At 43.4% G+C, this 27,025-nt stretch overlaps 2 protein-coding genes across 5 annotated transcripts; one reads left to right on the top strand and one right to left on the bottom strand.

Moving 5' to 3' along the window:
• Positions 1-4,736: 4,736 nt before the first annotated feature.
• LOC116385103 (oxygen-regulated protein 1) lies at positions 4,737-14,231 on the top strand. Its single transcript, XM_031850304.1, has 5 exons — positions 4,737-4,806; positions 5,917-6,571; positions 7,267-7,423; positions 7,807-8,690; positions 10,935-14,231. The coding sequence occupies exons 2-5, from the start codon at positions 5,927-5,929 to the stop codon at positions 14,229-14,231; spliced, it is 4,983 nt and encodes a 1,660-aa protein (XP_031706164.1). The 5' UTR covers positions 4,737-4,806; positions 5,917-5,926.
• Positions 14,232-14,924: 693 nt separating this feature from the next.
• LOC116385045 (mucin-17-like) lies at positions 14,925-27,025 on the bottom strand. Of its 4 annotated transcripts, XM_031850219.1 has the most exons (11): positions 26,640-26,932; positions 19,501-26,272; positions 19,322-19,409; positions 18,997-19,075; positions 18,797-18,905; positions 18,523-18,654; positions 17,783-17,872; positions 17,530-17,673; positions 17,229-17,413; positions 16,942-17,125; positions 14,925-16,486 (listed from the first exon to the last, which is right to left on the bottom strand). In XM_031850219.1, the coding sequence occupies exons 1-10, from the start codon at positions 26,648-26,650 to the stop codon at positions 16,957-16,959; spliced, it is 7,779 nt and encodes a 2,592-aa protein (XP_031706079.1). In that variant the 5' UTR covers positions 26,651-26,932; the 3' UTR covers positions 14,925-16,486; positions 16,942-16,956. The 4 variants fall into 4 exon arrangements, with proteins under 4 accessions (XP_031706079.1, XP_031706082.1, XP_031706081.1 ...); XM_031850222.1 differs by lacking the exon at positions 26,640-26,932 and adding an exon at positions 26,943-27,025 and having other exon boundaries at positions 14,925-17,125; XM_031850221.1 differs by having other exon boundaries at positions 14,925-17,125; positions 18,797-18,902.

Raw genomic sequence — 27,025 nt, forward strand, 5'->3', positions numbered from 1 at the left:
GTGCATATCTGACATCATTAAGCATGTTTCCAGGTTTTGTCTTCCAGCATGTCAGAGGGAGATTGGGTCCCTAAACTCCATTGACAGATTGTTGTAGTGTGTATTGTTCATTTTTTTATTGATGATCTTTATTGTTTTTCTATATCAACTGGACAGTGTTTTAGGGCTGAAATTGTGAGATATTTAAATGTATGAGGTGTGGCAGATCCAACAAAAACAGAAATCAAAATAATAAATGAATGGGACTAACATATGTTTCATATTGTAATGGACAGTGAGCATTATGTCATGTATCCTACCAACCATCCTCAAACTAGGGCCCATCCTTTCCTCACTATTGCTAACAGGTTAGTAGATACAAATTATACAGAGTATCAACAGATAATTTGCTAAAAACAACTATGACAAGGGTACTTTTCATCCCTACAGAATTCCCAGACAATATATGGATATAACAGGCACCATTTCCATTGAAATTGAGGGGGGCAGTAACCTGCTCGTGAACTCTGAACAGCAGGAACACTGCTCTTTAACAGCTCACAGAGACGAGTCAAACAGTGGGCGACTAAGATTCGCCACATCCTTTTGTTGTCGGGTTGAGCGAATGTCAAGGCCAGCTCAATAAGTCTTTATCTTGGCTCTGGGGTGTGTGTGTGTGTGTGTGTGTTAGTCAGCCAGCGTATATGACTAAAAGAGAGAGGAAAAATAATGACTACGTGCATATTCCTTTGTAAATGCCCATTGGTAAATGTGTGTATATGAATGAGTGTTCAGAGGAACACAGTACAGTACATGTGCTGTTTGCAGCGTCTGGAAAGTCCATTTGTGTGCGGTCAGGATGCCAGTGTCTCACACTGGGAGGCCGTTTGTCTCGCCCCTGTCCACTCCACTCTGCTCTGTCGCTCAGTGACTGACCCTTAATCAGAGGAAGGTTGTCTGATGCGAGCACAGACGGATAAATCACTCCTCACCCTGGGCTGCTATCTGGGTCGCGCGTAGCCAGGTTGTCCCGTCAGCGGACTGGCCCTCCGCCCGGGCCCTCCAAAGCTAACAGCCATGTGGTATTGAGCCCTTTGGTGAGGAGGACCCTGACTGCCACTGCCCTCTGGAGAATAATAGTCCACATTCTGTGCATATCAGTATTTATATTGCTGTGGAGAGGCTTTGTTGTTGATGTACTGTATCCTCACAATCTGCAGACTTTCAAAAGACATATCACTTTTTAGTCTGCCATTGTGTTTTGTCTTTGCTTCCTTCATGTAATTATTTTTTCAGTCCACATTGTCTCATTCCTGCCTTGATTATGTTGAAAATGTACTGTTTTTATTGCCTTTTAATAACTATATTGTCATTTTGGCCAAGACTCTCAAAAAAGAGATTCACAGAGACTATTCTGGTAAAATAAGGGTTAAATACTTTTACTTTTATGTATATATTGATATCTATTTAACAAAAACCAGTCTACTTAGGTAGACTTAGGCCTACCAGAATTTAAAATACTGCATGTGTCAGTTATGTCAGTCAGTTAGGGCTAATTGTTAGCTAGCTAATTAATGCTAGCTAACCTGCTAAATAATGTTAACAGCCAACAGAAAACCTCAAGCAGCATATGGTGAACAAACTTCACAACTACAAGATAAAAAAAGCATATTTTTTCAAGAATGTCTTTGCTTAACTGGCTGAAGATTATTCTAATGCTAGTTAACATTAGCCATAGGCTACTGGCAAGCTAGTGTAGCTGGATGCTATGTGGGTTATCTCTCATTATACTAGATAACCATATTTAATGTTATGTAAAGAAAGATACCAGAGTTAATAAATTAAGTTCAGTTTTTCTATGTCTTCTTGTTTCATAGATTGCAGAGGAATATTGTTTTAGTCCTACAAAACAGTACAACACTTCAAAAATGTGCTCAATTACTTTCCACCGCTGGCCATAACAAACTTTGTTATGTTTGCCATTGAACAATTAAAGCAGATGTTGTCAAGAGAAGAAAGAGATTAAGAAAATGAAAATGATTTGAAAACAATCACCAAGCCTCTTATTGTAATTACCAGGAATTGTGGTCAGTTTTTGTGCGGCCTAATTGAATAATGGTCATATCAGTGAACAAGTGGGAGTGCGGAGTGATTTACCGCACAGAGGAGCGTGCTTATCTTTCCCTCTGTCCCATGCAGGAAACACTGGGATGTCACCAGGCAGATTAAAAGCTTGGCACAGCTGATACGGAGCGCTCAAAATGGATGGGGTGGGGACCTCTCGACTGCTGTGCTACGGGTTTTGGAGGGGAGGGGACGGACGGTGGTGTGACCTTACAGTGTGAGTCCGGTTTGGCAGGGTTTCATTCAAAATCTGGGAATTCCACTGGAAGTTAAGAGGGGGGGAAAGATATAACATCATGTAACTTGAATGGAATTTTGAATAGTAAGCATATTTTTGGCTCAACGTTTGCCAAGTTTTCTTTTTTCTCACATTGAACTGCCCTCGAAGGAAAAATGGAATTAATCAACGTTGCTGTATACATATTAAAACAATTCTAAAATAATTGGGATTTTGGCTGCAAGTAAAGTTTAAAAGAGATAATATATTTGCAGGATCATTTGGTTGTCTTTTAATTCAAGTGATTGTCCGTTGGTCACTGTGCAGCTGTATCACTTATAATTGAATTCCTGACAGCTGCAATGCTTGGAATTTTAAACAGTTCTTACAAGGGCTAAAAAACAAGCTGGGCATTTTATTTCAAATGCAAATAGAGAGGCTAAACATGGCACAACATCAGAGCAAACTGCTGTTATTTTTCTATGTAGCCACCAATGTATTCTCTGCCCTTCAAGCAGAAGCACTCTTTGCCTCTCGAATTGAGTCGATATATGCAGACTGAAGAGAGGTGTTTGATGGGAACACAGGCAGACAGATCTGGAGGAGCAGCTGCATAGAGGACGCTGGGCCAAATATAGAACGGTGACAAGGGCCAAAACATATCACACATTTTTTCCCATTAACAGCATAGGTTTGAATCTAACTTGGCGCCAATTAGTTGCAGTATAGGCGCAAGGACTTAAAAATAGAGCTTGGCAGGGGTGGCAATACACCCGGAACGCAGAGACAGATATCTCTGTCATGGTGGCGTGTGATTTCACGTGTAATCATGTGAAGGAAAAATAGCAGTATTCATATCATCAGCTGGTTCGTTATAACTCTGTGACGTGAAAGGTTATGATGTGACAAATGGAGCTTCAGACATTCGTTGCTACCTGCCATGCTGCTCTGAGTGGAGAGCTTCAGCTCAGACCTATTTTCAGACTGATTCCAGAATGTTTGGCAGGACCTGTGCTGCTGTATCAGTGTGACCAGCCGTTTTTTTAACTGCTTGGTTTCAACATTTTGTCTCTTATCTCTGGAGCGGAGGGCTGGAATGAGGGGCATGCAGGCTTCAGGCCTACCTGTTTACTCTGAGGGCTTCCTCCATTGTTCCCTCCTCCCCAGCTTCCTTTGACGGATTTTTCACATTTTTGTGCTCGTTGTTGTTTTGGGAACGGGTCATGGGCTTGGCACATGGGAGCCTCCTGTGGCATTCCTGAATCTCTGTCTGGTCGGGCTCAGCAGGAATTCTTTCCTACAGCACATATCGTCCATTTCATACACACCTGAGATATTTTTACAGCAGTAAACCAAACAGAATGACAAGAGTGTCATCACTTTATCCTCTGATACTGAGCTGAAACCTGATAACTTTTGTATGTTCCTTTGATTCCTTAACGTCGGCCCCAGGTTTACTGAGGAATGAAGTCATCCCTTGTCGACTAATCCCTTTCACGACAGAAATAGACTCAACTCAGTCCAGTATTGGTGGCTGTTATGCAACTCATGATAGTTCATGGTTAAGCATATACACAACCGGCTAATTAATTGTATTTCTTGAACGAGCACTATTTTGTTGCATGTGTATTTTTGCATGGACTAAAAAAGCCTCCACGCGTTTGCTATTAAAGGAATGTCCGTGTTATTTTTAAGTGTCTTATTTTATACTAACACGCCCTTTGTGTGTTCAGATCACACAGGGTCAAAGACACAAATAATCCCCGATATGATTTAATAATTAATAAAGAGTTGTTTTTACTAAGAGGTAATAAGGTGAATGTTCTCTCCTTTCATTGAAAACAAGCGCTCTTCTAAGGGTCCTGCGAATGGAGAGCTCCTTAAGCCTTATTATCTAAAGAGGTCCTCAATGAGATTATAAACCCGACACCAATTTACCATCTGCTGCCACTGGTGGAGAAAACCCTGCTCTCCTTTTAGTTTATAATCTTCTGCAGGTACGATGCTGTGCTCTTATTAAAATATGCTTTGTTATACTGTACTGGTCTAATCACTCTCAAACCAGTGTTAGTATAATTTCACTTCACTCATTGTAAGAATGAATAGGGGGGATTTTATTTGTTTTAAAAATGATTTTGGTTAAGACAATATATCCCTAGGGGGAAAACATCTATACAAACATGTTTCCGGTCTATTTGACATATAAAACATATATTGAATAAATCTCAGGTCCTTAGTCCACCTCTTCGTCCTGCTATGACAGCTCTACATACATCTGTGCGACACACCTTTCCCAAGAGGATTTCCAAGCAATGCACTTGCAGCGGAGATTACCGTTGTGCAAAGATTAAGCAAATTAACCAGGATGGTGTCTCCAGAAATAAACTGTTGCTGTGCACTTAGTTCAACAGCCTTCGCCATGTAGACCACGGAATAACATTTGATGAATCTTTTCAAAACAGTTGGGAATTTTATGATGCCGTAAGGTGAGTGCAATTATTGTATATTTATTTGCTTGTTCACTGCCTCCAGTTATAATCTGTATTTGTGTGCTACACTTGCAGCAGTAGAAATTGGTATGGTCATAAGTCTTAAACAAATCTTCTTTTTGATTGGAATTTGTTGCTCACAATTACTACAAATTTTCCTCCTGAATATCCCAAAGATAATGTTATGTTGGTATATTAAATACATTTTTGATTATCATTTTTTAACATAATCACTTTTAGCTAAAAGAAAAATAAATTATCACTTAATTTCCCATGTGACATGTACAATAACCAGGAACTGTAATATTCAAAAAGTTGTAATTGATGGATTTGAAGTGTTTTAATACATCTTATTTTTAGTAAATACAACATAGGCTTTAGGTTTACATAGATCACAACATTTTATTTAAATTATTTTATGTACATTTTCTATATTCAGAGCATAATACTGAAATGTGGTATACTAAATAAATACTGGTAAGAGAGAATAACCTGTCAAACATTTCTGTATGACTTAAGTTCTGTACTGTGTTGAAAACCCAGGTAATCAAATAATTGAAGATGCCAGTCACATGACAGGTTTCTCAGAAGTCACGTCATTTACCTGATGGCCCGGTCCAACGAAAACAACATATGTTTACAAGATCTCATTTGGCTGTTTACACCTCATGAACCATTTAAGTTAACATCGTGTTACGTTTCTGTGTTGACCTAATTGCAGAAGTTGACATGCAAATGTCTCCTTTTATCATAAACCAAACTATATTTTCTTCTTGTCACGATTATTTGTTACTGCATCACTCACAGCTATTAGGCTATTTAATACCTTTTTTCTTTATGTATTCATAAAACTGGACAAAACAATATATGTGAAAATTATTGTTTATTGTAAAAATGTCAAATGTTTTATGTGAAGAAGCAACTTGAGAAACCTTTTGAGGTTCCTCACCATTGATTCTGTGGAGGAAGCTTTTCTACTGAGGAATCATAAACATCATTACTTCACCATTTATTGTACTCTCTGCCAACGAAACCTAAACTGGGAAGTAAAAAGTACCCTTATGTGTATACTCAATATCTAATACTTCTCTTATGCTCGCCTTCCAGCCAATCAGCGATGATGAATGAGACGGGGCTTCGGAGGGTCCTCCCGGAGCAGTCATTTGGGAGTGGGTACACCTTTGGCACCCCCCGCCACCCAAGCCTCATCGACCCCATCTTATCAAAGAGGGTCTGCTTCTACAAAAGTGGAGATGCTCAGTTCAATGGCCTGCGCATTGTCATTAACAATCGCACCTTTAAAACATTTGATGCGCTTCTGGACAGCCTCTCTAAAAAGGTTCCCCTGCCGTTTGGGGTGAGGAACATCACCACCCCCAGGGGGGTTCATGCGGTCCATACTTTGGATGAACTGGAGGATGGAAAATCCTACATTTGCTCTGACAGTCGGAAGGTAAAACCAGTCAACCTGGCTCTGGCCAGGAAGAAGCTGGTGCCGTGGTACCATGCCAGGCCTGTTAGTTCCCGTCGTCGGACCGTGCAGCAGGCCAGGTTTTTTCCTGGCAGGAACATCCACAAGCAGGAGTCGGTGCTTGCGCACACACCAAAGACGCTACTGGTTTTCCGCAATGGTGACCCCGCTGTAAAACACACTGTAGTGCTTCACAAGAGGACTACACCCACTTTTGAGTCCATCCTGGAATATATTTCAGAGCTGATGCAGTTCCATGTGGTGAAATTACACACAGCTGATGGCAGACGTGTGAGTGTTCTCCTCCCAACACATACAAAACAATTCCTCTCAAAGAAGGAAATAGGATTTTACAACCGCCATAGACTGGAGATTTACTATAAACACCAAAATATATTCACTAAACTTTCCCTTAATATACCAAGAAAGTCTGCTGTACATACTAACAAACGGATTGACAAAGTTATTCAGGCGATATCGGAATTCTAAAAGCACACTCAAGTAAAGCCTCATTCTTCATTTAAGAATATATTTGACTTAGAGCACAAAAATGATCATTCAGCCCTTCAAGAATGGACGTACATTCCTCTAAAAGGAGTCTGTTCAAAGACAAGGCAAAGATACGTTTCAGGTTTTGGAAGCATTATTGTTGCCGCATAGAAGACTGGCTTGAACCTGGCCTGTAAACAGACGTCACATGAGGAGAGAGAGTGGTAATCTTCTTTAACAACTCACCCTAATTCGTTGAAAGGCATTCTGGGATACTGCTCTGTAGGTCAAGGATCCATTCTAAATTCAGAGCTTGCTGGTATTGCAAGGTGCCATTTTAACAAATAATACACGAATAAAGACTTGTCATACATATACATGCATGTCATTTAAATCCCTAATATATTTAGATTCAGGGTTTTTCTATTCTACCTATTCTATAAAGTGCTAACGTGATCAAATGCCGTTAGAGTGATGTATGTTTCTGTCTACTGCAGGTGGACGGCCTTCCAGGCTTGATATTGTGTTCTGGGACAGTAGTGGCTGTCGGCAGGGAGCCTTTCAGGCATGCAAACTACAATGCACAGAAATCACCAGCTCAAACCACGCTGCCTACCAAACGAATGGGTCCCAGAAGACTAAAGGCTCTAAAACGTAGGTTTACATAAGAATTAGTTTGGTTTTTAGATGGACCTCTTTGTAATCATTTTGTTTTGTTGAGTTGATGTATTCTCAGCTACAGTGTGTCTGCAGTAATCTACCTGCTCTCATGGGATGAAGATTGGGGAAGTGCTGAGGCAATGATATTATGTATTATAATACCGTGGGCGACCTACATACAATGCCTGTGGCTGTCGGCTATTGTTCTTTATGAACTGTGAATAGCTGTACTCTCTTTCTAATGTTTATTTTTTCTCTTTCTTCTCCTTTCATGCTTCTTGGGTTTACTCTTCAAACCGCCTGCCTATCCTCTTCAATCATTTCTCCTTCATTTTTCAACATGAACCTTTTTTTGGCTCTTCTGACTGACTGAAAAGGTAAAAAAAAGTCACAATCACACACTCCAAAGTCAAGAAATTTCTCCCTGTCGTCGGAGAGGTACATCGTGAATCGGATTCACAACTCCATCGCAGGAAGTTCAAGCGACCAAGCCAGTCACTCTGTCGAGTTGGAGTCGCGTCATCTACTGGAGTCAGTACCAGAAACACCAGACACCGGCCTTGGAGCTCAGGAGCAGGACAGCTGCCTGCCCACAGATGACGACATTGAGAAGTCCTTTCGAGTGAACCAAGACGGTAGCATGACAGTGGAGATGAGGGTGCGGCTGACAATTAAGGAAGAGGAAACCATTCATTGGACGACCACCCTGGCACGCTCGAGTGTAGCCAATCAGCTTAATGTGACCTGTTTACCGGAGCCTATGGCAGAGCAGGAGATCAGCTCACTAAAATCAAACTCACTGGATTTAGAAAGTCCTGCTGCCTCCATAGACACCATCAACAAGGACAAAACTCATGATAACAACGACCGGGATCCACCTTCGCTGGGCAATGGAGTTTTCAGTGAGAGTAATAATGAAGAGGACGACAGCAAAGTACAGACATACATGGAGTCCCCTAGGAGTGCTCCCACACCAGGGCACAAGCAAATTAGAAAAAAGCAAGCCTCTGTGGAGAGCATAAAATCAGTGACAGTAGAGGGGATTCAGGAAGGTATGGTGGGTTCTTACTCCTACAGAGAGCAGACAGAAAATGGAGCAGTGACAGAGCAGTACTGCATGGTCAAACAGAAGAGCAGCAGACCAGTGCCCAAACCTAGAAGACAGAGCTCTGTGGATGCCAACGTAAACGTCAGAAACGTATCCACGTTCAAATCAGCAGGGATGACTGAGATCCAACAGATTGAATCCGGTGGAGAGGAGGTCTCTGAAACTGTCTTACACGTATATGAACAGCAGACCTGTCAGGATAATTTCTTGGCAAACCTTTGTTCAGAGGGTATGTCTGCTTTTGGGATTCCTTTTTGCAGGCCGGCTACTTCAGAAACTGGACAGCTCTCCTCCAACAATGAGTTTGAACCCCAGCCCTGGAGACCATCGACAGCTTCAGAGTCAATTAGCATCTGGAGGGCTGAGAGCACGTCAGTAACATCTGATTTAACCTTGCCTTCACAGAGGACGGGTGCAGTTCAAGCTACAAATGCTCAACAACGATTGCCAAAGCCCACTAAAGGCAAATCAAAGCCCCAACAAAGAGAGGTCAACAAAGATAAGCAGGTATCCACGAAACCTAAAGTGATCAACAAACGTGTTCGTCGGCTTACGTCACCAGGGAAAAGACGAAAAGAAAATTCTGCAGGAGCAACCGAGAAAAGTAAGAAAGCGAAGACTTTCTCCAGTGCTGGGTTCATTAAGAAAATTTATGGGAATAAATCAAAATCAGCAAAAAGCATGATGAAGCAAAAAATAGGACCAATACAAAATGGAGACAGTTGTGTTACGACAGGGAGCTCACAACAGTTGGGCGACACGATAAAATGTATTCTCAAAGACTCAAACATACCATCAGCATTGAAAGAGACTACAAGTGAGACCGTTTCTTCTGAAACATGCCGCCCGAATGCTGCTCCCAATGAAGTAAGCCAACCACGGGGAACACTGACATGGCAGACATCAATGCATCACAAGAAAAAGAAAGAAAACGAGTCCTGTGATGTCAGCGAAAGCATTTCACTGCCTGCTTTTAACTCCTCCAGCGCTGTCACTAATGAATACGTGGAAACCTGGCTGGAGAAAGCCCGTCTCAACCCCTCAGCCCACCCAGATGAGGAAAGTAAAAAAACAGAAGCACTTACTCTTGTACAAACAGAAAACGGCAGGTGTGTGGAGTCTGACAATAAGAAAGGTTTGATGATTGTGGCAGATGAGGTAAAGTGTTTGGAGGACACATCAGGACTACCAACTCTCAAAATGGGCCCGCTGCCTGAGGATAAACTAGGAGCTTCTGTCAAACAAAGAATCCGGTCCTTTGAAAACAAATCATCAAGTCAATCAATGGAGAAAGCCACCACAAACATAGAAAACTATGATCATTTAGCTCACATTAACACAGACAAAATTAAACCTCTCTTCTGTTCTGAAATAATTCCGCCAATCAATGAGACCTCGACAGAAATTCCACCAGGCAGTGAAGTGGGAAACAAATCAAGTCAAATCAAAATCTCATTTAAAAAAGAAACACCTCCAAATACATTTTCAATGGAGCTACCACCACCACCTGCTGAAAATACAGATATACCAAACACAGAATATTCCATGATAGGTGCATCCTCAGAGGCCAGCAGCCTGGTACACAGGCTCTCATCAGTAAGCCGTCAAACGTCAGATAAACATCCATTATCTGTCAGTCCTACATCTGACAAGGCCGTATCACGTACCGACCACACAATGGAAATCACAACATCAATTCACCCCGACACTCCTTCCACGCAGAGCGCAGCACCATTACCAAGAATACCATCCATTAAAAGGGCCCCTTTGGTCAGTAATAAATCTCTTGACAGGAAAATGTCTCTCAGAAAGGCTTGTCTGGATAAATATACTTTATGTAGTGATGCCTGTTCAGAGACAAGCACATCATCTACTCCCATCAACACAGTTGGTGATAATATACTGCCAAACGGCATCTGTTCAACAGGGACACAACGACCCAGTGAGAGCCGACCAGAAGAGACACGGCAATCAAACAGCATCTCAAATTTGGAAAGTAGTCTGTCATGTTGTACTTCTGCATCTCCGACGAGTTTAGCATCTGAAGAGAGAATGTCATCATTCAGTATTTCATCAAGTGAGGCTCCAACACCAAGTGATCTTTCACTTAAAGAGACAAAAACAGATAAAACACAATTTTTTACTCCAAAAGAAGCATCGTCACCCAAACCCTTGGTGAAAAATGTCAAACCTATGAGCAGTCCATCTCCGGAGAGAAAATCCCAAACCAAGAAATTCCCTGCTGAACTTCCTCATAACTCTCCAAAACTATCATCATCACATAACCACCCTCCAGATATGGGAATACGAAGACATGCAACACCAAATGCTAGCCCCTCCACTGAGAGAAAGCTTAACAGACCTAAACTACATAAGAGACGGTCTCCATATTCTCAGTCTCTGGACATGGCGTCCTCACCTGTCAGACACAAGTCAAGTGGAAAGCTGCTGTCAAGAAATCTCTCCTCAGACAATGCATCAGAACCAACAAATAAGACACAAAGGAAAACGTCATCCCAGAGGAGGCGTCACAAAACACCACAGTCCATAACCTCAACAGCTGAACTGGAAAAAACACTAACTTGTACCACTCTCATGCCGCTGGATGCTGATCAGAGTGATGACAGTAAGATGACCAATGACCTAGAGAAATCCACAGCACAAATAATCCCACAGCCATTAAACATCGCAAATCAGCCGGAAATGAAACCCGTGCTTGAGAAGATTTGCTACTCAATAAAGTCAATTAGACAAATCACACAAAACAAACGTCCGTCGTGTCTGGAAAAGTCCAACAGCCTGCCTGACTTCTCCTCTCATGTGGCCTCTATGTTTGGCTCTTCTTCTAAAGCTCTCCTTGCTTTCTTGTCTGTCATGACCCTAAAAGAAGGCCTAGACGACATAAATATGAATGAGCTAAATGCAAACAATGTCAGCTGTGCCGAAGCTTTGAAAATGATCGATTCTCTCAGAAAATGTGCCAGTATTGACGATTCCCACGAGTTAAAAGTTAATTTGTCCGATTTACAGCAGTCAGCTTCCAAACAGCTCCTGCAAAGTTGGAAGGGCTTTCAGGATCTCAGCGACAAATGCAAGAGTCGCAGCTCAACACCAAATAATTCAGAGCAAGAAGTCGTGGCCGAGGCCGGTACTGAAAAGGACTGTGGCATTGACGAGATTGTGGATAATCTTGACATACCTAAGAGGCTCAAGGAGGAGTTGACCTCTCTTTCAAAAGTCAAAAGTTGCAGTAATGATGAAGAAAAGATTGAAAAAGTGGAACTAAAAGATAACAGTAATCCTGAGATATCCCATTTCTCCACAGAAGATGCTGTTAATGTCAGGGATGTTGCTCAAGATGAGAAAGTTAATGTTGATGTGAGCTCCATTATTAAAAGATTCACAGACATTAACCAGCCAAAACAATCGAGCACGGGTAGTATAACTAAAGACACTAAAGACAAGGACAGCCTGTATGAGCAGAACGGTGCTGACAAATGTCTACCAGCTGAACCTATCGATAAACAGAGACCTGAAGACAAGCAGCTTTACAGTACAGTGTTCTTTGCAAAAGATAAAGGGCAGCAAGGCCACAATGGAGACAAATCAAACCAAGAAAAGACTCAAATGAATGGAGTAGTCAGCAGCAAGAAAAGTCTTGAACAAAACCGTAGTACCTCTGAAGCAGAGGAGCAAGACATGGAAGGTAATCAGCTGCAGATGCACAGTGAGGAGAACATCCCTGAGAATGAGTTTACCCATGATGAAGAGTCAGGTTCAGATGAGGAAGGGCAGCACAAGTCAAGAGCCACTAAAGATTTAGAGCAGAAGGTGCTTTGTAAGCAAGGTGTATCTAGCACATGCGACTCAGATGTTGATGATCCACCTTCAGAGGAAGAGCAGCCGGAGGTTGAATGTAAAAGACTAAAGGTTATCATTGAGGAAAGTTTGTCTGGCAATGAGGAAGAGGAGGAAGAACACCGTGATAATCTTCCGGATCACACGGAACAAACAAGAACATATAGAGAGTTAAAGACTTTGATAGAAGAGGCAGAGGAGGAAGAGGACCACCATGCTGATGAAACACACATTTGTGATACTGTAGGAGGGGATCCAAGCCAATTTATAGAAAATCAGGATTCATATACCAAAAATGACAAAAGCAGTTTGATAAAGTCTGACAGCTTAGCAAAGACTTATGGATTTAATGCAGATGAAGATAGTGGGAATGACCACAGCAGCTGTGAGGAACACGTAGAGACGGAGCAACCAAAGGTTGAAGACAAACCAATCAACAACTCAAGCTACGATGATGAAGAGTCCAGCTCAGAGGACGAACACGCCGACATGGACAGATATACAGAAGAGAGCTGCACAGAATATCAAGAAGCTCCTGCACAGTCTAAAGATACCAAATGTGACAAGGTTGTGGAAAAACTCAAGCATCAAAGTGAAGAGATAATATCCCAATCGGTCGCAGAGAAAGTGACTCTTCTGGAGAAACAAGTTGCCGATGCCCATAAGACAACAGAAAGTTCTGCCATCAGACGATCCTCACTAAGACATGCCCCTCCTGAGCCAGATGTTGAGGACTCACCCTCTGAATTGCCCACATCTCAGTCGGCTCCCGGCAGCCAATCGGCTCCTCAGTCGTCATTATCATTCAGCTACGATTCCAGTGGTGTCATAACATCGGAGCCTGAAGGCAACAGGGTCAGATCCATTAGGGACATGTTCCTGGCAAAGAGTGCCACAGATATCCCGCACAGATGTTTGCCAAGCACGAACCCATCGGAGACCAGAGCAGAGACCTCAGCCAGTGCCGGGTACCAGTCTCAGACTTCAAGCGAGCTGTCAAGCAGCGAAGACGATTCAGCGCGGAAATCCATCACTAAAGGCTTTGTGAGGAGAACAATCGAAAGACTTTATGGCAAGAAAGATGCTAAACCTGACGAGGAAGCGGGTGAGAGGCCGCCATCTGTGCCAAAACAGAAAAAGAAAGAACATTCAAGCCTTTTCTCTCCCTTCCACATATCCCGGTCCAAAGCAAAGTCTGAGTTGTCTTACTTCAATTCCACTAATGCGTTGGACACCTTAAGTGAAGCGACACACTGCGTCGCTTTTAGTGCACAAGTCGGGCCTGAAGACAGAGTCTCTATTGATAATGAACAATGGTTCCTTAGAGAAAACACCCCGATCAGAAAGTCTGTGTCAGACCCGGTCGGAATAAACAAAAACTCCACAAACTCTCACGACGAGGAAATATGTGAGGACACAGAGGAGAACACCCCATATTCCCTTTTCTGCACAAAGTCTGAACTGGAAGACAAGAAGTCGTCATTTTCAAGGAAGTGCAGCTACTTTTCTTTGCCCCATAGGAGTGACTCAGATGCGTATCAAGACGACCTGAGCACAGTCAGCAAGAGCAGCGCGAATGGTGACGGCACCGTGGACACAAACGGGGACTCGGAGGACACCAGGATGTGGGCGGAGAGGAACGGCACGCTGCCCGGTGTCACCGACTTTAAGATGAAGGACAACAAAGTGCACCCGCTGATGGAGCCTCCACCTGATGGCGAGGCCGTGGTTGTGCAGCCGGGGAAAGGTCAAGGTGTTGTAAGCAGGAGGAGTCAGGAGCCTGACATGTTGGACATACTTTACAATTTTTGTGGTCAGAATTGTCCCATCCTGTAAGGACATTTTAGCTTTTTAACAAAAGACTAAGGACTTTTTTTTGGGTCTAAATAAGTGAACATAGTTGAGCTAGAGCATAAAATATTGTTTTGGTGCCTACATTTTGATGTTGCCATAGCCTTGGCATAATACAGAATACTCATTTGAGCCAACTGTCGAATGTGTTACAAGCCAATGGATTGACCTTTATTCAAATTTTACCATGTTTGATAAGAGCTTGTCAGTTTATTGTAAAAGTAGTGACCGTTGTTTTCGTGACAGCTTAAATGTGTATTTTCCACGCACACCCCAAAGCAGCTCTTTTCATCTTATAGGTTGCCTGTCAACAGATCAAGTAGCCGGAGCATTACTGTAATCTTGTTTTTAAAGCTCTTAAAACAGATCAAGTCCCTGCAGATGTCAGGCAGCGAGGCCAATCCGCACTGCGGAGGTTAGCAGCTCAGGTCCGGGATGAAGTTCAGGTGGAAATCATGCTTAGAAAAAGCAACTGAACATGACACAGGCTGAGGGCAAAATGTAGAGATTGTCAGTAAATATGCCGATGCTTGATTTAATGTTTTGTATCTTGGCGGTCTAAAGTGTAAATAAACCATTATTGACTTTTACTAAGTAACCATAGCTTAATATGTATACAATAACCTGACCTTTATAATTAGGATAGATGGTTTCAATGTGGCAGCTGTGACATTTTTGTCTCTTTAAATTGGTGTGTGAGAATAAAAGTGTGTATTTACAAATGTTGAGTATTCTCTTTTACTTTGTGATGACCTTTTTTTCCCAGACTCCAGTTGAATCCCTGTGTATTCTGGATTGGGTTTAACGTAGAGTGCATTTAGGGGGAAGTCAGAGCGAGAGGATCCGAGCGTCAAGAGAAAGTCAACAGGCCAAGGTGACCGGCGCGTTAAAGATACCTTAGGAAGCTCCGCTGGGTTGTTTTCTCCTGCTGATCAGTGGGAGCTGTTTTCTCACTCTCCGCCTGAGGAAGTATCCATGTTGTTCTTAGGTTGTTTTGTTTCTCAGAAGTTGCCATCGAGCTGGTCCGTGTTGTGACAGGAGTGTCGAGGAATGCACTAAGAGGGGAGTGTTTACATCTGCAACTACAAAGAGAAAACAGCCACACAATTTCCGCCATTTTTGCACTTATCTTAAACGTGAATGTGTCTTAAAAAGCTACAAATTATATTCATTTTCATTCTGGGGATAATGAGTGTATTTACAGCAAAATAGTGCTCAGTAAAAACTTTTAAACGTCACTGACACACAAACAGCAATGTCCACTAGATGGCATTGGTGACCAACACAACAACAGGAGTCATGGGGTCAGCAGTAAATGTACGTAAAAGCTCAGATCACACGTTTCTTCCAAGAAGAGAACCGAGCGAAAAAAAGGTTTTAAATCGTTTATTATTTAAATAAATATTTACATAACAGCTTCGTATAAATCAAATGTATTTTTCTTACACGACACATCTTTCTAAAAGCGTCTGCTTGAACAAGGAAGAAGAAAATAAGGGATGGGTTACAATGATACTGTAAATCTGTGTTGAGAGGGGTGTAGAGGTTCACCTCGAACGCTCGCGTTGATCACTGAGCAAATATTCCCGTTTGCAATCGTAAAGGCTGAACCTGGACGACATTTACCATCGCTCCAATACCAGTCACCACCTGGGCCTCCAGGCCGTGCTCATCCATTATAAATGTCGTTATAGGATGCATAACTCTACATGATAATTTGATACACATTTTAATTTGTTGTTACTAAAGGAATAGGAGGATGATACTCTATACTAACTCAATAAAAAGGCCATGCCGCATGGCTAAGAAAACAAATCAACTTCTTAAGTCTCACATTATTCATTCAGGCACAAACAAAGCAATAGACAGCCTCAGTGAACTTATAAGACAGCACTCACACAGTAACGGCTACAATGCCCTGCTAAACGGTGAATAGTTTATGGCTCAGCTCGAAAACACAACGTTTCAGGCGAAGTGATCTAAAAAAAAAATTAAATTAGAGCACACAATTAATGCCCAAGCTACATTTCTAACCCACATCTCTTCAACCAGATTGTTGAAATGAGTCGCTCCTGGTTTGGATGATCAGTTTGAAACGTTAAAATAAAATGACAGTGAAATCATGGAGGGGGAGGGGGGGGAAGACAACTTTAACCGCCCAATAGAAATGGTGTAGTTGTGACCTTTATTATCGCTGCTGCTTATTACACAACCTCAGACGAAGGCAGCGTCACTTTTAACTGTAAAGAGATGAGAAAAAAAAACTCAATGTACACATAGTTTACATCATGTAGTTAAAAAAACATTCAAATTGAATGAGGACAAAACTCTAAAATAACCGTTTTATTTAATGCAACCTTATGTTTCTCAGGGATAAAAACAAAAAAACAATGAAATGCTCTTTGTTTTCTATTGCTGTCAGGTCATGCATGTAAACTCTATACTTCGAATAAAACCAATTGTTTACTTAAAAATGTATAAAGAAAAATACTCTTGTTTCAAAATACTATTCAGGGAGGGATTAAAGGGTGAATTAATAAAATGTTTCAACAACACCTTGTTGTTTTCATCCTGAGATTTAAACCAAAGGAGTAATTTACAGTTTTTATTTAAAAATTGTTATGCAAATACAGATTCAGCATCAGACACCGTTTGGAGATGGCGCCTCCCGTTGGTCAGTCAAATCCATGGTTACCTTTCCTGAAGACTGTCATACTGCATCAGTGTTGGGCTGGGATGGGTGCGTTCCACTCACAAAGTTATAAACCAAAAACTGAGAGGTGTCAAAATAATGCGTGGCAAAGAGTTTCCCATCAGGCGTGGGGTCGGAGAAAGCGATCTCGTCTTTGCTCAGGTATGAACCGTACACGAAGTTGTTCCTGTGCGAGAAAAACAACAATGAGGGTGTCAATTTGTTTTTTAAGGTGGTATAAACATCAGACGTTGGTGTTTTTTTTTTGTTTTTTTTGAAGACACACTGACCTGAGGCACTCGAGCATGCGGGAGGCGATGCCCTGGCGTCTCATCATGTTGACCACCCAGATGCGGCTGATGCCACAGATGGCCGGCTCCGCCGTTGTGGAGCAGCACCAAGCTCGCTGACGCTCAAACATCACCTTTTCTCCCTCCGAACCCTCGGGCGTTGGCTCCTCGATCACCCTGTATCCCTGTGATCATTCACGAGGCTCAGTTTACATAAAGCTAATATGCACTCTGGTATTCTATTATTGTTGTTTTTGACATGATGAACATGTGCCGATGACACGAGATTGCGGTCGCTTACCTCTTGTATGTGCTCTGCTATGAGGCATCCACCCACTTTCCTGTCGTTGGAGATGAAGAGGAAGGTCTTGGTCTGAGAGGGACACTTGGTCTCCACCTGCTGGAAGCCGAGGTCGTTGTCCACCATCTCCCTGATCTCCTCCACCTGAGAAACAAACAGTTAATGTGTAGTCAAGAAATAATATGCCGGTGTTTGTGGCTCTAAAGGATACAATAATCCTTTAATGGCAAAGGTCCCTGTTAACATACTGTACCTTCTTTATAGCATATTTGGGATCATCTGGCAGGACAAGAATGATCTTGCCGTCAGGATACTCTGCCAGTATCCTCTCTTTTTTCCATCCCTGAAAAAATGATGGGAAAAACGAGTTATGTAAGGATGTTTTAATTGTCCTCATGAGGCATTCATGTTCTTCATTTGATAAATACAGTAACTTCTTAGAAGCTACCGATATTGTAAATGCGCATACTTCATTATAGTAAGTATTGCAACCGTTTACATCACATTGATCTACTTTTGTTTCATCAATTCGGTCATATTATCTACTAAAGTGTTGTTGTTATTATTATCGGTTATATACGAGACTTGTTTTCTAGATTCTCATAGCTACATCCTCTTGAATGCTGCTGCATTAACACCGTTTTCTTAACGGGATCATTGAATGTCATAAAATTACAGAAATTTGCAAGTTAAAAGGAGAAAAGTGTATAGAACATTTATTTTAAATCACTAAAGTCAGCGAGAGTTATGTTTTATATACTAAAGATACAGAATAATGAGGAGGCATCCAAGTACATGCCACATATATACGGTAGTTTCCTGTAATTGGTTCAGATTAATCTAACTCTTTGTGATTCATTTGGCAAATTCAAATAAACTTGGTGTGATGCTCGGGTATTTCTAGATGCGTCTGTGTATTGCCCTGATGAGTCAACGTTGTGAGACAGTAGGCAAGACAAATAAGACACGTAATAAGAGGAAACCTCCTCTCACCACATATTTGACAGCGCTGATGAACTGGTTGTGGAAGAGTAAATGTTGGGATTCATCTTCAGGGTTGGCAGCAGAGTAGAGCATCCCACACACGCTGCAGGCCACTGCTCCAAAGTGCTTCTGCCCTGCATCCTACCAGACAAAGAACACACAGATCACTCCTTGCATTTATGTACATCCTGCAAATATACAACAACTACCCGGAGTAATGTGTAACTTCTGAGCTCTAGTTTACTTGCTATAACCTGTACAATAATAACAGACAGACGCTCACAATAATGGTTTGGGTGCCATCTTTGTCAGCCTCCTTTAGCTTCTTGACTTCTTTTTGCAGACAGGCATCAGAGAGAGGAGTCCTGGCATCCTGCGGCTCCGCTGCTCTGCTGCGATACAAAGACACGTCACATTACCTCAGATCCCTGCTGCTACGAGGGAAAAAAAACATTTCAATTTTACTTGAGAGAAACGTCTTACTCTTGAGGTTCTTCCGGTGTCTTCTCGGCTGAATCGACCGTTTCTGTCTTGTTCTCCGGAGAAGGATCAACGCCAGTGACTGTAAGAAAAGGAAAAAGATCCTGAAACACCAGTGCACATTTTGTAAATCTAAAAATAATCTTTTGGCTTTGTGTTATAATAAGTAGCAACTGTGACAAGATATCGATTAAACCGTCTTCTTGATATTTAACATCTTAATATAAATACAGGAGGATGTTTTTTCATAATCCTGTGATAACAGTGATACCATGAAATAATGACACAACATTTTTAAAAATCTCACCAACTGTAAATAAATGCATACCTGCAGGCTTTTCTTCACTCTTCAGTGCATCATCTGACACTTTCAAGCCGTCTTCAGCGGGGATGGCAGAGGTGGGATCAGCTGTATCCTAAATAAAAAAGAGACACAGGATGAGTAACATCTTTCTTCCAAAATGCGGTTAGTGACACCCATTATGACAAGATGTATTTTTGAGTTACCTTGCATTTGCCATCTTCTGATGATGGTGCATTTGGGGTTTTCTGGGGCGTTGAACCACCATCGGCCGTAGAAGCAGAGGGCTCAGGTGTGGTTGAACCCGCAGCCTGAGACGTCATTAGCTGAGCTGCACTTCCACTTCCAACAGGCTTTAACTGCGGTGAAGCAGACGCAGCGGGCTTGGACTGACCCGGAGCAGCTGACACAGCGCTTGAATGGGGCGTCGTCGAAACAGGAGACTTAATTTGAGCTTTAACCGAAGGTCCGTGTTTTGAAGAAGCTGCGGCAGTAGCAGTGGCCTTTGACTGGGGTGCTGTTGCAACGGCGGGCGGTAACTGTGGAGCGGTGGAACCAGCAGGCTTTGACTGAGGCGACGCTGCGACGGCGGGCTTTGAATGACCCGAGATCTGTCCAGCAGGCGTGGTCTGAGCTTTGAGTGTCGCCTGGTGGGCGGGATGTGATGAAGCCGTGGGTCTAGATTGAGCTGCATTCGGTCGTGTCTGCTGCGCGGGCCTCGACTGAAGGCCGGGCTTTGTTGCAGCTACTGGTAATGGGTCATCATCCAGTTGAAAGTCATCAAAAGAATACTTGGGCCTGGGTCTGTATGGCTTGTACTCAACAGGCTTCTGTTTTGGCGCATTAACTCCGTTGGGCATGGGCGGGGGTACCGCCGGGAGCGTCCTCTTACCTGCTGATCTGGTCACTTTTGGGGTGGGCGCCGGAGCAGGGGTCTCTTTAGCAGTTTGAGCCTTAGTTTGCCTTGTGGATTTACGGGTTCCAGCATTCGGAGTCCCAGTTTTGGAGGCGTCCGCTTTGTCAGGTTCAGGTTTAGTGGGTTCACTTTTGGAAGTTTCCGTTTTAGTGGGCTCAGCCGTACTGGGTTCAGGCTTAGGAGGGTCAACCTTGGGGACTTCTGGCGTGGGTGTTGCAGGCTTGCTAGTTGAGGCAGGACTTGGGAGAGGTGTTTTTGATGGACTTGCTGCAGGTGGAGGAGCCGTGGTCACAGGACTCCCTGAGAATGGAGAGGATGAAGACAGGGGTACTTGCCAATCCATGTCTGAAAACATCTGATTTGCTTGGTCAGATTTAAGTTTCTTTACACGTGCCCAGGACATTTTCTCTCTCTGCAGTTCAACCTGTCTTAGTCTTTGATATCTGGTTAGCTTCTTTTTCTCGTGGGCTTTCAGTGGCACAGAAATCTGTGTGACGAAGAAACGCCTCTTTGGAGGCTCTGGAGCCGCCACTGCGGGAGGCTTGGCCTCAGCTGAAACGTCCGTCGATGGCTTGGCTGTAGATGCCGCCTCAGCAGGGGTCACCGAAGCAGAGCTCCCTTCTGGTCCAGCAGGAGTCGCAACTATAACAGGGTCTGCCTCCTGTGTGTTGACAGGTGGACTTTCCTTCTTGCTGGCTTCGCTCTTGGCTGCTGCTGCCACTTTTGCTGCTGCCGCTTGTTTCTCTTCTTCTATCCTCTTCAACAGCATGCTGTCTGTAGCAATGTCCTCTGCGATCTCCTGACACAAAGCCAAGAGGTTCAGCTGCTGTCTGTTCGCCGTTCTCTTAGAGGCAGCAGCCTTTTGCTCGGCCAGAGCTGCCAGACGGGCTTTGGTTCTGGCCTGTGTGTTCATTTCTTGTTTCTTCGGTTTCTCTGCCACCGGTCTCTTTTTATCATCTTCAGTCTTTTCAGCTGTGCTGTTTTGCTTCAAGCTGGTCCCACAAGTGTCATCTTTAGTTTTCTCATTAACCGTTTTCTCAGGCTCTTTGGGGGGGACTGCCTCGGGTATTTCCTGGGGTTTTTCTATTATTGTAATGTCAATATCTTCACTATCATCATTCTCCTCCTCTGCTACTATGATCTCACGACCGATCTCGATATCCTCCAGAATCTGCACTTCTTGTAGGTCCAAATTAACCTCAGCGTTCTCCATCACCAGTGCACCGCAGCTTTCATTCGTGACTTGAGCGTGAGGGTTTGCCATATCAACCTCTGAGGTATTACTGTCCATCATGGCGGATGAGGGTTGCTGGCTTTGATCAGAATTTTCAGGAACTTCAACACCTTCCTCGGTTGCGATTTCTGTCTCAATCGTGCTCCCCTGATCTAAAACCTCGCTTGAATTAGTCACTTTGATCTCATCAGTTGTTTCACATTGCTGCACTTCTGCCTCAGGGAAGACGGCTTCTTGGGAACCATTTAAAATCATTTCATTTTCCGTGTCACCTTCCAGAGCACTGTCTGGATTCACCTGTTCGAAAAGAGAGTCTGACAAACCCGATTCGGCCGCTGCTTGAGTGACAATATCGAAGTGAATTTCACCCTCTTGGATCGGTTCTAAGATCACAAACTCCTCAGATGTGCTATCTGGCATTTCGACTGTGGTGGTGGCTGTAGTCGTCGTCACCGTGACGTCTGAAACCTCCTGAATTCCGGAGTCCTCCTGCACGTGCTCAGGAAGCTCTGTGGCACTGACGCAGTCTGGAGACCCATTGCTTCCACTTGTTTCTGGGGCATCTCCTGACTGGCCATCTGGCCTGCTGATGTCATCGCTAGAGCTGATCTCTGCTACTTGTTTCACATCCTCATTCATGTTACTCTGCTCCGACTGTGCAGGGACACGACTCTCTGGCACTCGGACAGTTTGTGCTTCCATTTCAACTTCTTGGCCGTCTGAGACGCAAACTGGTTGCTTGGCACTTTCCAGTTGTTTGTTACAACGGTTTCCTTCATCAGTAGGCGAATGTCCTTCCATCTGCTGGGTGCTCTGTATGTCCAGTAAAGACACACCGTTGTGGTTCTCCGATGCTGTAGAAATCTCTCTCTCATCGTTACTTTCCGGACTACTAATGGGCTCATACACTATCTGGTTTTCATGAATCTCAACCTCTGACTGATTAACCGTCTTAATCTGCTCGTCTGACACCTGAATTACAATATCGACGTCGTCTGGTTGGCCACAAACAAAAACTATCACTTCATTGCTTCCAGCTCCTTCTGCGTGTCCTTCAATATTACTGACAGCGACAACATCACCGTCAGCCTTATCAGAGGAAATGTTTGCAGCCTCTTCTTTAACCTCATTAATCACTCGTCTCCCTGTTTCCTCTTCTAAAGCAGAATCTACCCCTCCTATTGATCCACTAATTACATCCATATCCACTTGGATATCATCAGCACTCTGCATGTTTTCACTATCCTTACTTTCAGCCATAGGAAGAGGCTCGTCAGTTTCATTTGATAAGACCACGGCGGTATCATGGACGTCCTCCGTACCTTGGTTTTGCTGTTCTGCTGCTTCAGAAACCTCCTCTGGCGTTGTAGAAGTTTCCATATTTATTTGAACCTCTGGAACATCAACACGTTCAGCGTTAAACTCGTCGTTATTTTCCTTACGCTCATAACTTATGCTCACTAGATCCGTTTGAACTTCTGCGTTGAGTTCACTGATGTCCTGGCTCCCAGGGCTTTGTGTTTCCACTGGAGGTGGTGGATTAGGACTCTTCTCTGGCGTTGCTGTTGTCTGCGCGTCCATTTCTGTTTGATTCTCAGTGGCATCCGCACATTCTGCAATAACCTTTTCCGCGTTTTCTTCACTCTCAGAATTGGCATCGATACATTCTTGAAGTACTTCAGCATCTGTAGTGAGTTTATTGACCTTCAGACTTCTCTGGTTTTGTGTTTCTACTGCAGTTGTCTGATGAGAAGTCGCCTCTGGTGTTGCTGTTGTCTGCAAATCCACTTCTCTTTGATTCTCAGGTGCACTAACACTTTCTGTGATAACCTTGTTTTCATTTCTCTCTGGAGTCTGAATCATTAGACCTTCTTGATCTTTCTCAGATATGTCAGCTGCAGGTTCGATGACTTCTTGGCTCCTCTGGGCCTGCGTTTCTACTGTAGGCGCCATGTTAGAAATCTCCACTGGTGTCGCTAAAATCACTTCATTTTGACTTTTCTGACTTCGTATTTCCACTGGAGGTGCCGTGTTAGATATCTCCTCGGATGCTGTTGTAGCCTGCATGTCCACTTCTATTTGGCTTTTATCCATTTCCACCGAAGCAGCTGGATTTGAAACCTCTGATGTCGATGTAGGCTGCATTTGCATTGGACTCTCTGACACAGTCACAAAGCTCAGCTTGTTTTCTTCCTCATGACGTTCAGTCAATATAGCAGGTTCGATGACTTCTGGGCTCTTCTGGGACTGTGTTTCTACTGTTGGCACCATGTTAGAAATATCCACTGATTCTGCTGCAGTCTCCACATTTACTTCATTTTGACTTTTCTGAATTTGTATTTCCACGGTAGGTGCTGTGTTAGATATCTCCTCTGATGCTGTTGTAGCCTGCATGTCCACTTCTACTTGGCTTTTCTCTATTTCAACTGGATTTGAAACCTCTGATGTCAATGTAGCCCGAGTTTCCATTTCGATTTGACTCTCTGGTACAGTCACAGATTCAAAGCTCAACTTGTTTTCTTTTTCCATATTTTCAACCTCATGATCCTCATGATGTTCAGCAGACATGTGTGTGGTAGATTCCCTGTTCTCCTGACTTTTTACTTCCACTGTAGATGCAACGTTAGTCTCCTCTGATGCCCTTGTAGTCGCTTCTATTTGACTCTCGGTAGCAGCAACACATTCAGCATCGACCCTGCCTTCATCTTTGCCGTTCTGACAATTCGCAACTGGCTGTTTCTGTGCTATATCGGACATGTCCGTGGTGCGTTCACTGTCTCCTGGTCTCTCCTGGCTTTGTAATTCCACTGTAGATACAGGATTAGAAATCTCTGATGCCGCTGTAGTCCATCTCTCAGGTCCACTACTAGTACATTCAAAGTTCTCGTCTTCATTTTCAATTATTCTAGAATTGAACACATGATGCTCATTAAATTCTGTAGATATGTCTGTGGCGCGTTCACTGACACCCTGGTTATTCTGGCTTTGTATTTCCACTGTAGCCACATTATTAGAAATCTCCTGCTGTGGTGTTGCAGTGGCACATTCAAAGTTCATCTCCTTTTCTTCTTCTTTACTCGTCATTGCATCTTCTTTGACTTCGACAGGTGTTCCTGTCATGTGGTCTTCAACTTTGTGGTTTCCCTGGTTTTGTTTATCTTCTTCAGGTGCTGAGTCAGACCTCTCCTCCGGTGTTATTTTAGTCCGCATGTCCACATCAGTCGGACCATCTGAGACACAATCGGAGAGCACCTCGCTTTGATTTAGCTCTGGAACTAACTCACTATCTGGTGTCGGTACTTCAGTACGGCTGTGAGTTGTTTTGTCCGGCACCTCTTGGCTCAGTTGTAGCTCAGCAAAAGACCCAGGACCAGCAACAGTCGGAGTCAACAGGAACTCCACGCCTCTCCTTTCACTTTCTTCCAGCTTTTCTTCAGACCTTCGGACTAGTTTGTTCACACTGTCACATGAGTTGGTAATTGTACCTGGTACTTCCTGGCTCACTTGATCCTCCGATTTCGATTCCTCTTTGAAGGTAACTTGAATTTTGACACTGAGGTCTGTTTGAGTCTCTGTTGTTAGCTTTTCCTCAGTCTGACTTTCTGGATTACTGCCTCCTACCATGATCACTTCTGGTGCAGAGTTTGACAACGCTTTATCTTCTGCACCACAGTGGTCTGCAGAGACGCTGGCTGCTTCTATCACTTCCTGCTCTCCTTCCTTGCTACATTTGACATCATGATCTATCTCCTCAGAAACAAACTCTGTAGTCTCCTTTGTTTCAGTTTCACCGCTCACATCTGTTCTACAAGCTGTCCTTTCATCTACCTGCACTTCAACTTCACAGCCTGGATTTGCCTCTCCAGTACTAGAATATAGTGTTTCCACTGACGTTGCAGGCGATTCCTTATCTACATCCTTTTGGCTTTGGGTGGCAAAGTCCATCTTTTCATTATCCCCCACCTTAAATGTGATGCAAGGCAAACCTGCAACTGTTGCAGTGACAGAGTCCAATATTTCTCTACATGATGCTTCCGTGTCATTATCTATGAGATTTTGGCTGTCTGGATCTTTTAATTCCTCGTGGTTACTTTCATCAGCTGCACACTCAAATCCAGTGCTAGCTGCTATAGAGACAAACGTTTCCTTAGACTCTGCTTGTGTGGCATTAACTGAAATTTCTTGTCTCTGTTGTTCAGTGTCAGATTCTTTTTTCTCCTCCTGATTCTCCTCTCCCACGCTTGAATCTGAAAATCTACCATAATTGTGGTCCATCTGAACAGGGTCTCCAGGCGCCGATGGCGACCCTCTGCTCGTCTCCTGTGTGTCAGACGCCGACTCTTCAACCTTGCGCTTCGCTTTGACTCGATTGGAATATTTTCTTATGCAGCGGGCCTTGTCGCCGTCATCCCTCTCTCTGAAGAGGTCGGTCTTACCACTGTCACTACTCAAATCATCCTCGGACTCTGTGGAGGCCGTTCGCTTCAGGGAAGCTTTAGAGTTAGCATTCTGTGCGGGAGCTTCTCCGCAGGAGGCACTTGTGGCTATCAGGAGCTTGGCTTTTTTGACAGGTGGGTCAGAAAAGGTTTTGCTGGAATCTTTTGGAGGGGAACTCTGTTTGGATGGCTTATTCCCCCCTTCCGCCGAAGTAGACAGTTTTATCTTAGTCCGTGGGGCTGCTGTGTTTTCTCGTGTATTTCCTGTTTTAAGGGACCGATTATTGGCAGCTGCTGCAGTTTTGGATGGCAGATCCTCCCCATCATCATCCAACTTCCTCATCTTGGGCTGAGAATCATGAGGAGACGATCCTCTCTTTGGGGCTGGCATTCTGTCAAAATATGTGACAAAAATATAAGTGTGAAATCAAGACAACAGAGAAGTGGAAATGCATCATACCCCAAACATTTCTAATGAATAAGCCAGGATTAACACTTTTCTTCCAGGCACTCTGCACTTTCTCTTTTCCTTTTAGGTTGAGGTGAATACAGAATATATGCCTTCAAACGACATGACAAAAATGCTCTGTGTCCAAATTCAACACTGGTATTATATTAGTTTGAACTACAATCCCTTTCTTAATAGTTAACTAGGTTTCCCAACAAACCACAAGGCTAACGTTGAACATAAACAGTGATAAATCGTAGTTCAACCAGGCGGCTAGCGAGTCACACAATGTACGATCTACATGTACTCACGTATTCGCCATCTACATTCAGTATATTAGCGATAGTGTGACAGTCGGACAGAGATTATTGTCGCCAGGAGTTGTGCAGACAGTCAGGAATGGACAGTTAGCTAGCTAGCGGCGGCTAGTGTCGCTAGCTGGAAGTCCACAGTGATGGGAGCTAACGCTAGCAGCAGCCAACTCGCAACAAATGAGCGAAACGAGACTCGCTGATCGAGTGAATAGAAGCAGGAGGCGGGCAGACAGAGTAGAGTCCTTACTGTACTAACGTCTGCGAAAAGACAAAGCCAAGACATACGTGAATTAAACTCACTTTGATGTTTTCTTTTTCAACAACAGCTGTGTTTTTTTTTTCTTGAGAATAAAAATTAACTGTACTTCCGGGGGGAAACGGCG

Source organism: Anarrhichthys ocellatus, unplaced genomic scaffold (genome assembly GCF_004355925.1).
Source record: "Anarrhichthys ocellatus isolate YVR2014 unplaced genomic scaffold, GSC_Weel_1.0 scaffold10, whole genome shotgun sequence".
Classification (NCBI taxonomy): Eukaryota; Metazoa; Chordata; class Actinopteri; order Perciformes; family Anarhichadidae; genus Anarrhichthys; species Anarrhichthys ocellatus.

What these genes read in the sequence shown, in the direction of transcription:
- LOC116385103 (XM_031850304.1), top strand. Translation starts at nt 5,927, where the DNA reads ATGATGAATGAGACGGGGCTTCGGAGGGTCCTCCCGGAGCAGTCATTT. An exon ending in AAGACTAAAGGCTCTAAAAC is followed by an intron (nt 7,424 to 7,806) that starts GTAGGTTTACAT and finishes CTGACTGAAAAG; the next exon opens with GTAAAAAAAAGTCACAATCA. An exon ending in TTGAATCCGGTGGAGAGGAG is followed by an intron (nt 8,691 to 10,934) that starts GTCTCTGAAACT and finishes CCATATTCTCAG; the next exon opens with TCTCTGGACATGGCGTCCTC.
- LOC116385045 (XM_031850219.1), bottom strand. An exon ending in TCAGCGCTGTCAAATATGTG is followed by an intron (nt 17,873 to 18,522) that starts GTGAGAGGAGGT and finishes TCATTTTTTCAG; the next exon opens with GGATGGAAAAAAGAGAGGAT. An exon ending in CCAAATATGCTATAAAGAAG is followed by an intron (nt 17,674 to 17,782) that starts GTACAGTATGTT and finishes TTTGTTTCTCAG; the next exon opens with GTGGAGGAGATCAGGGAGAT.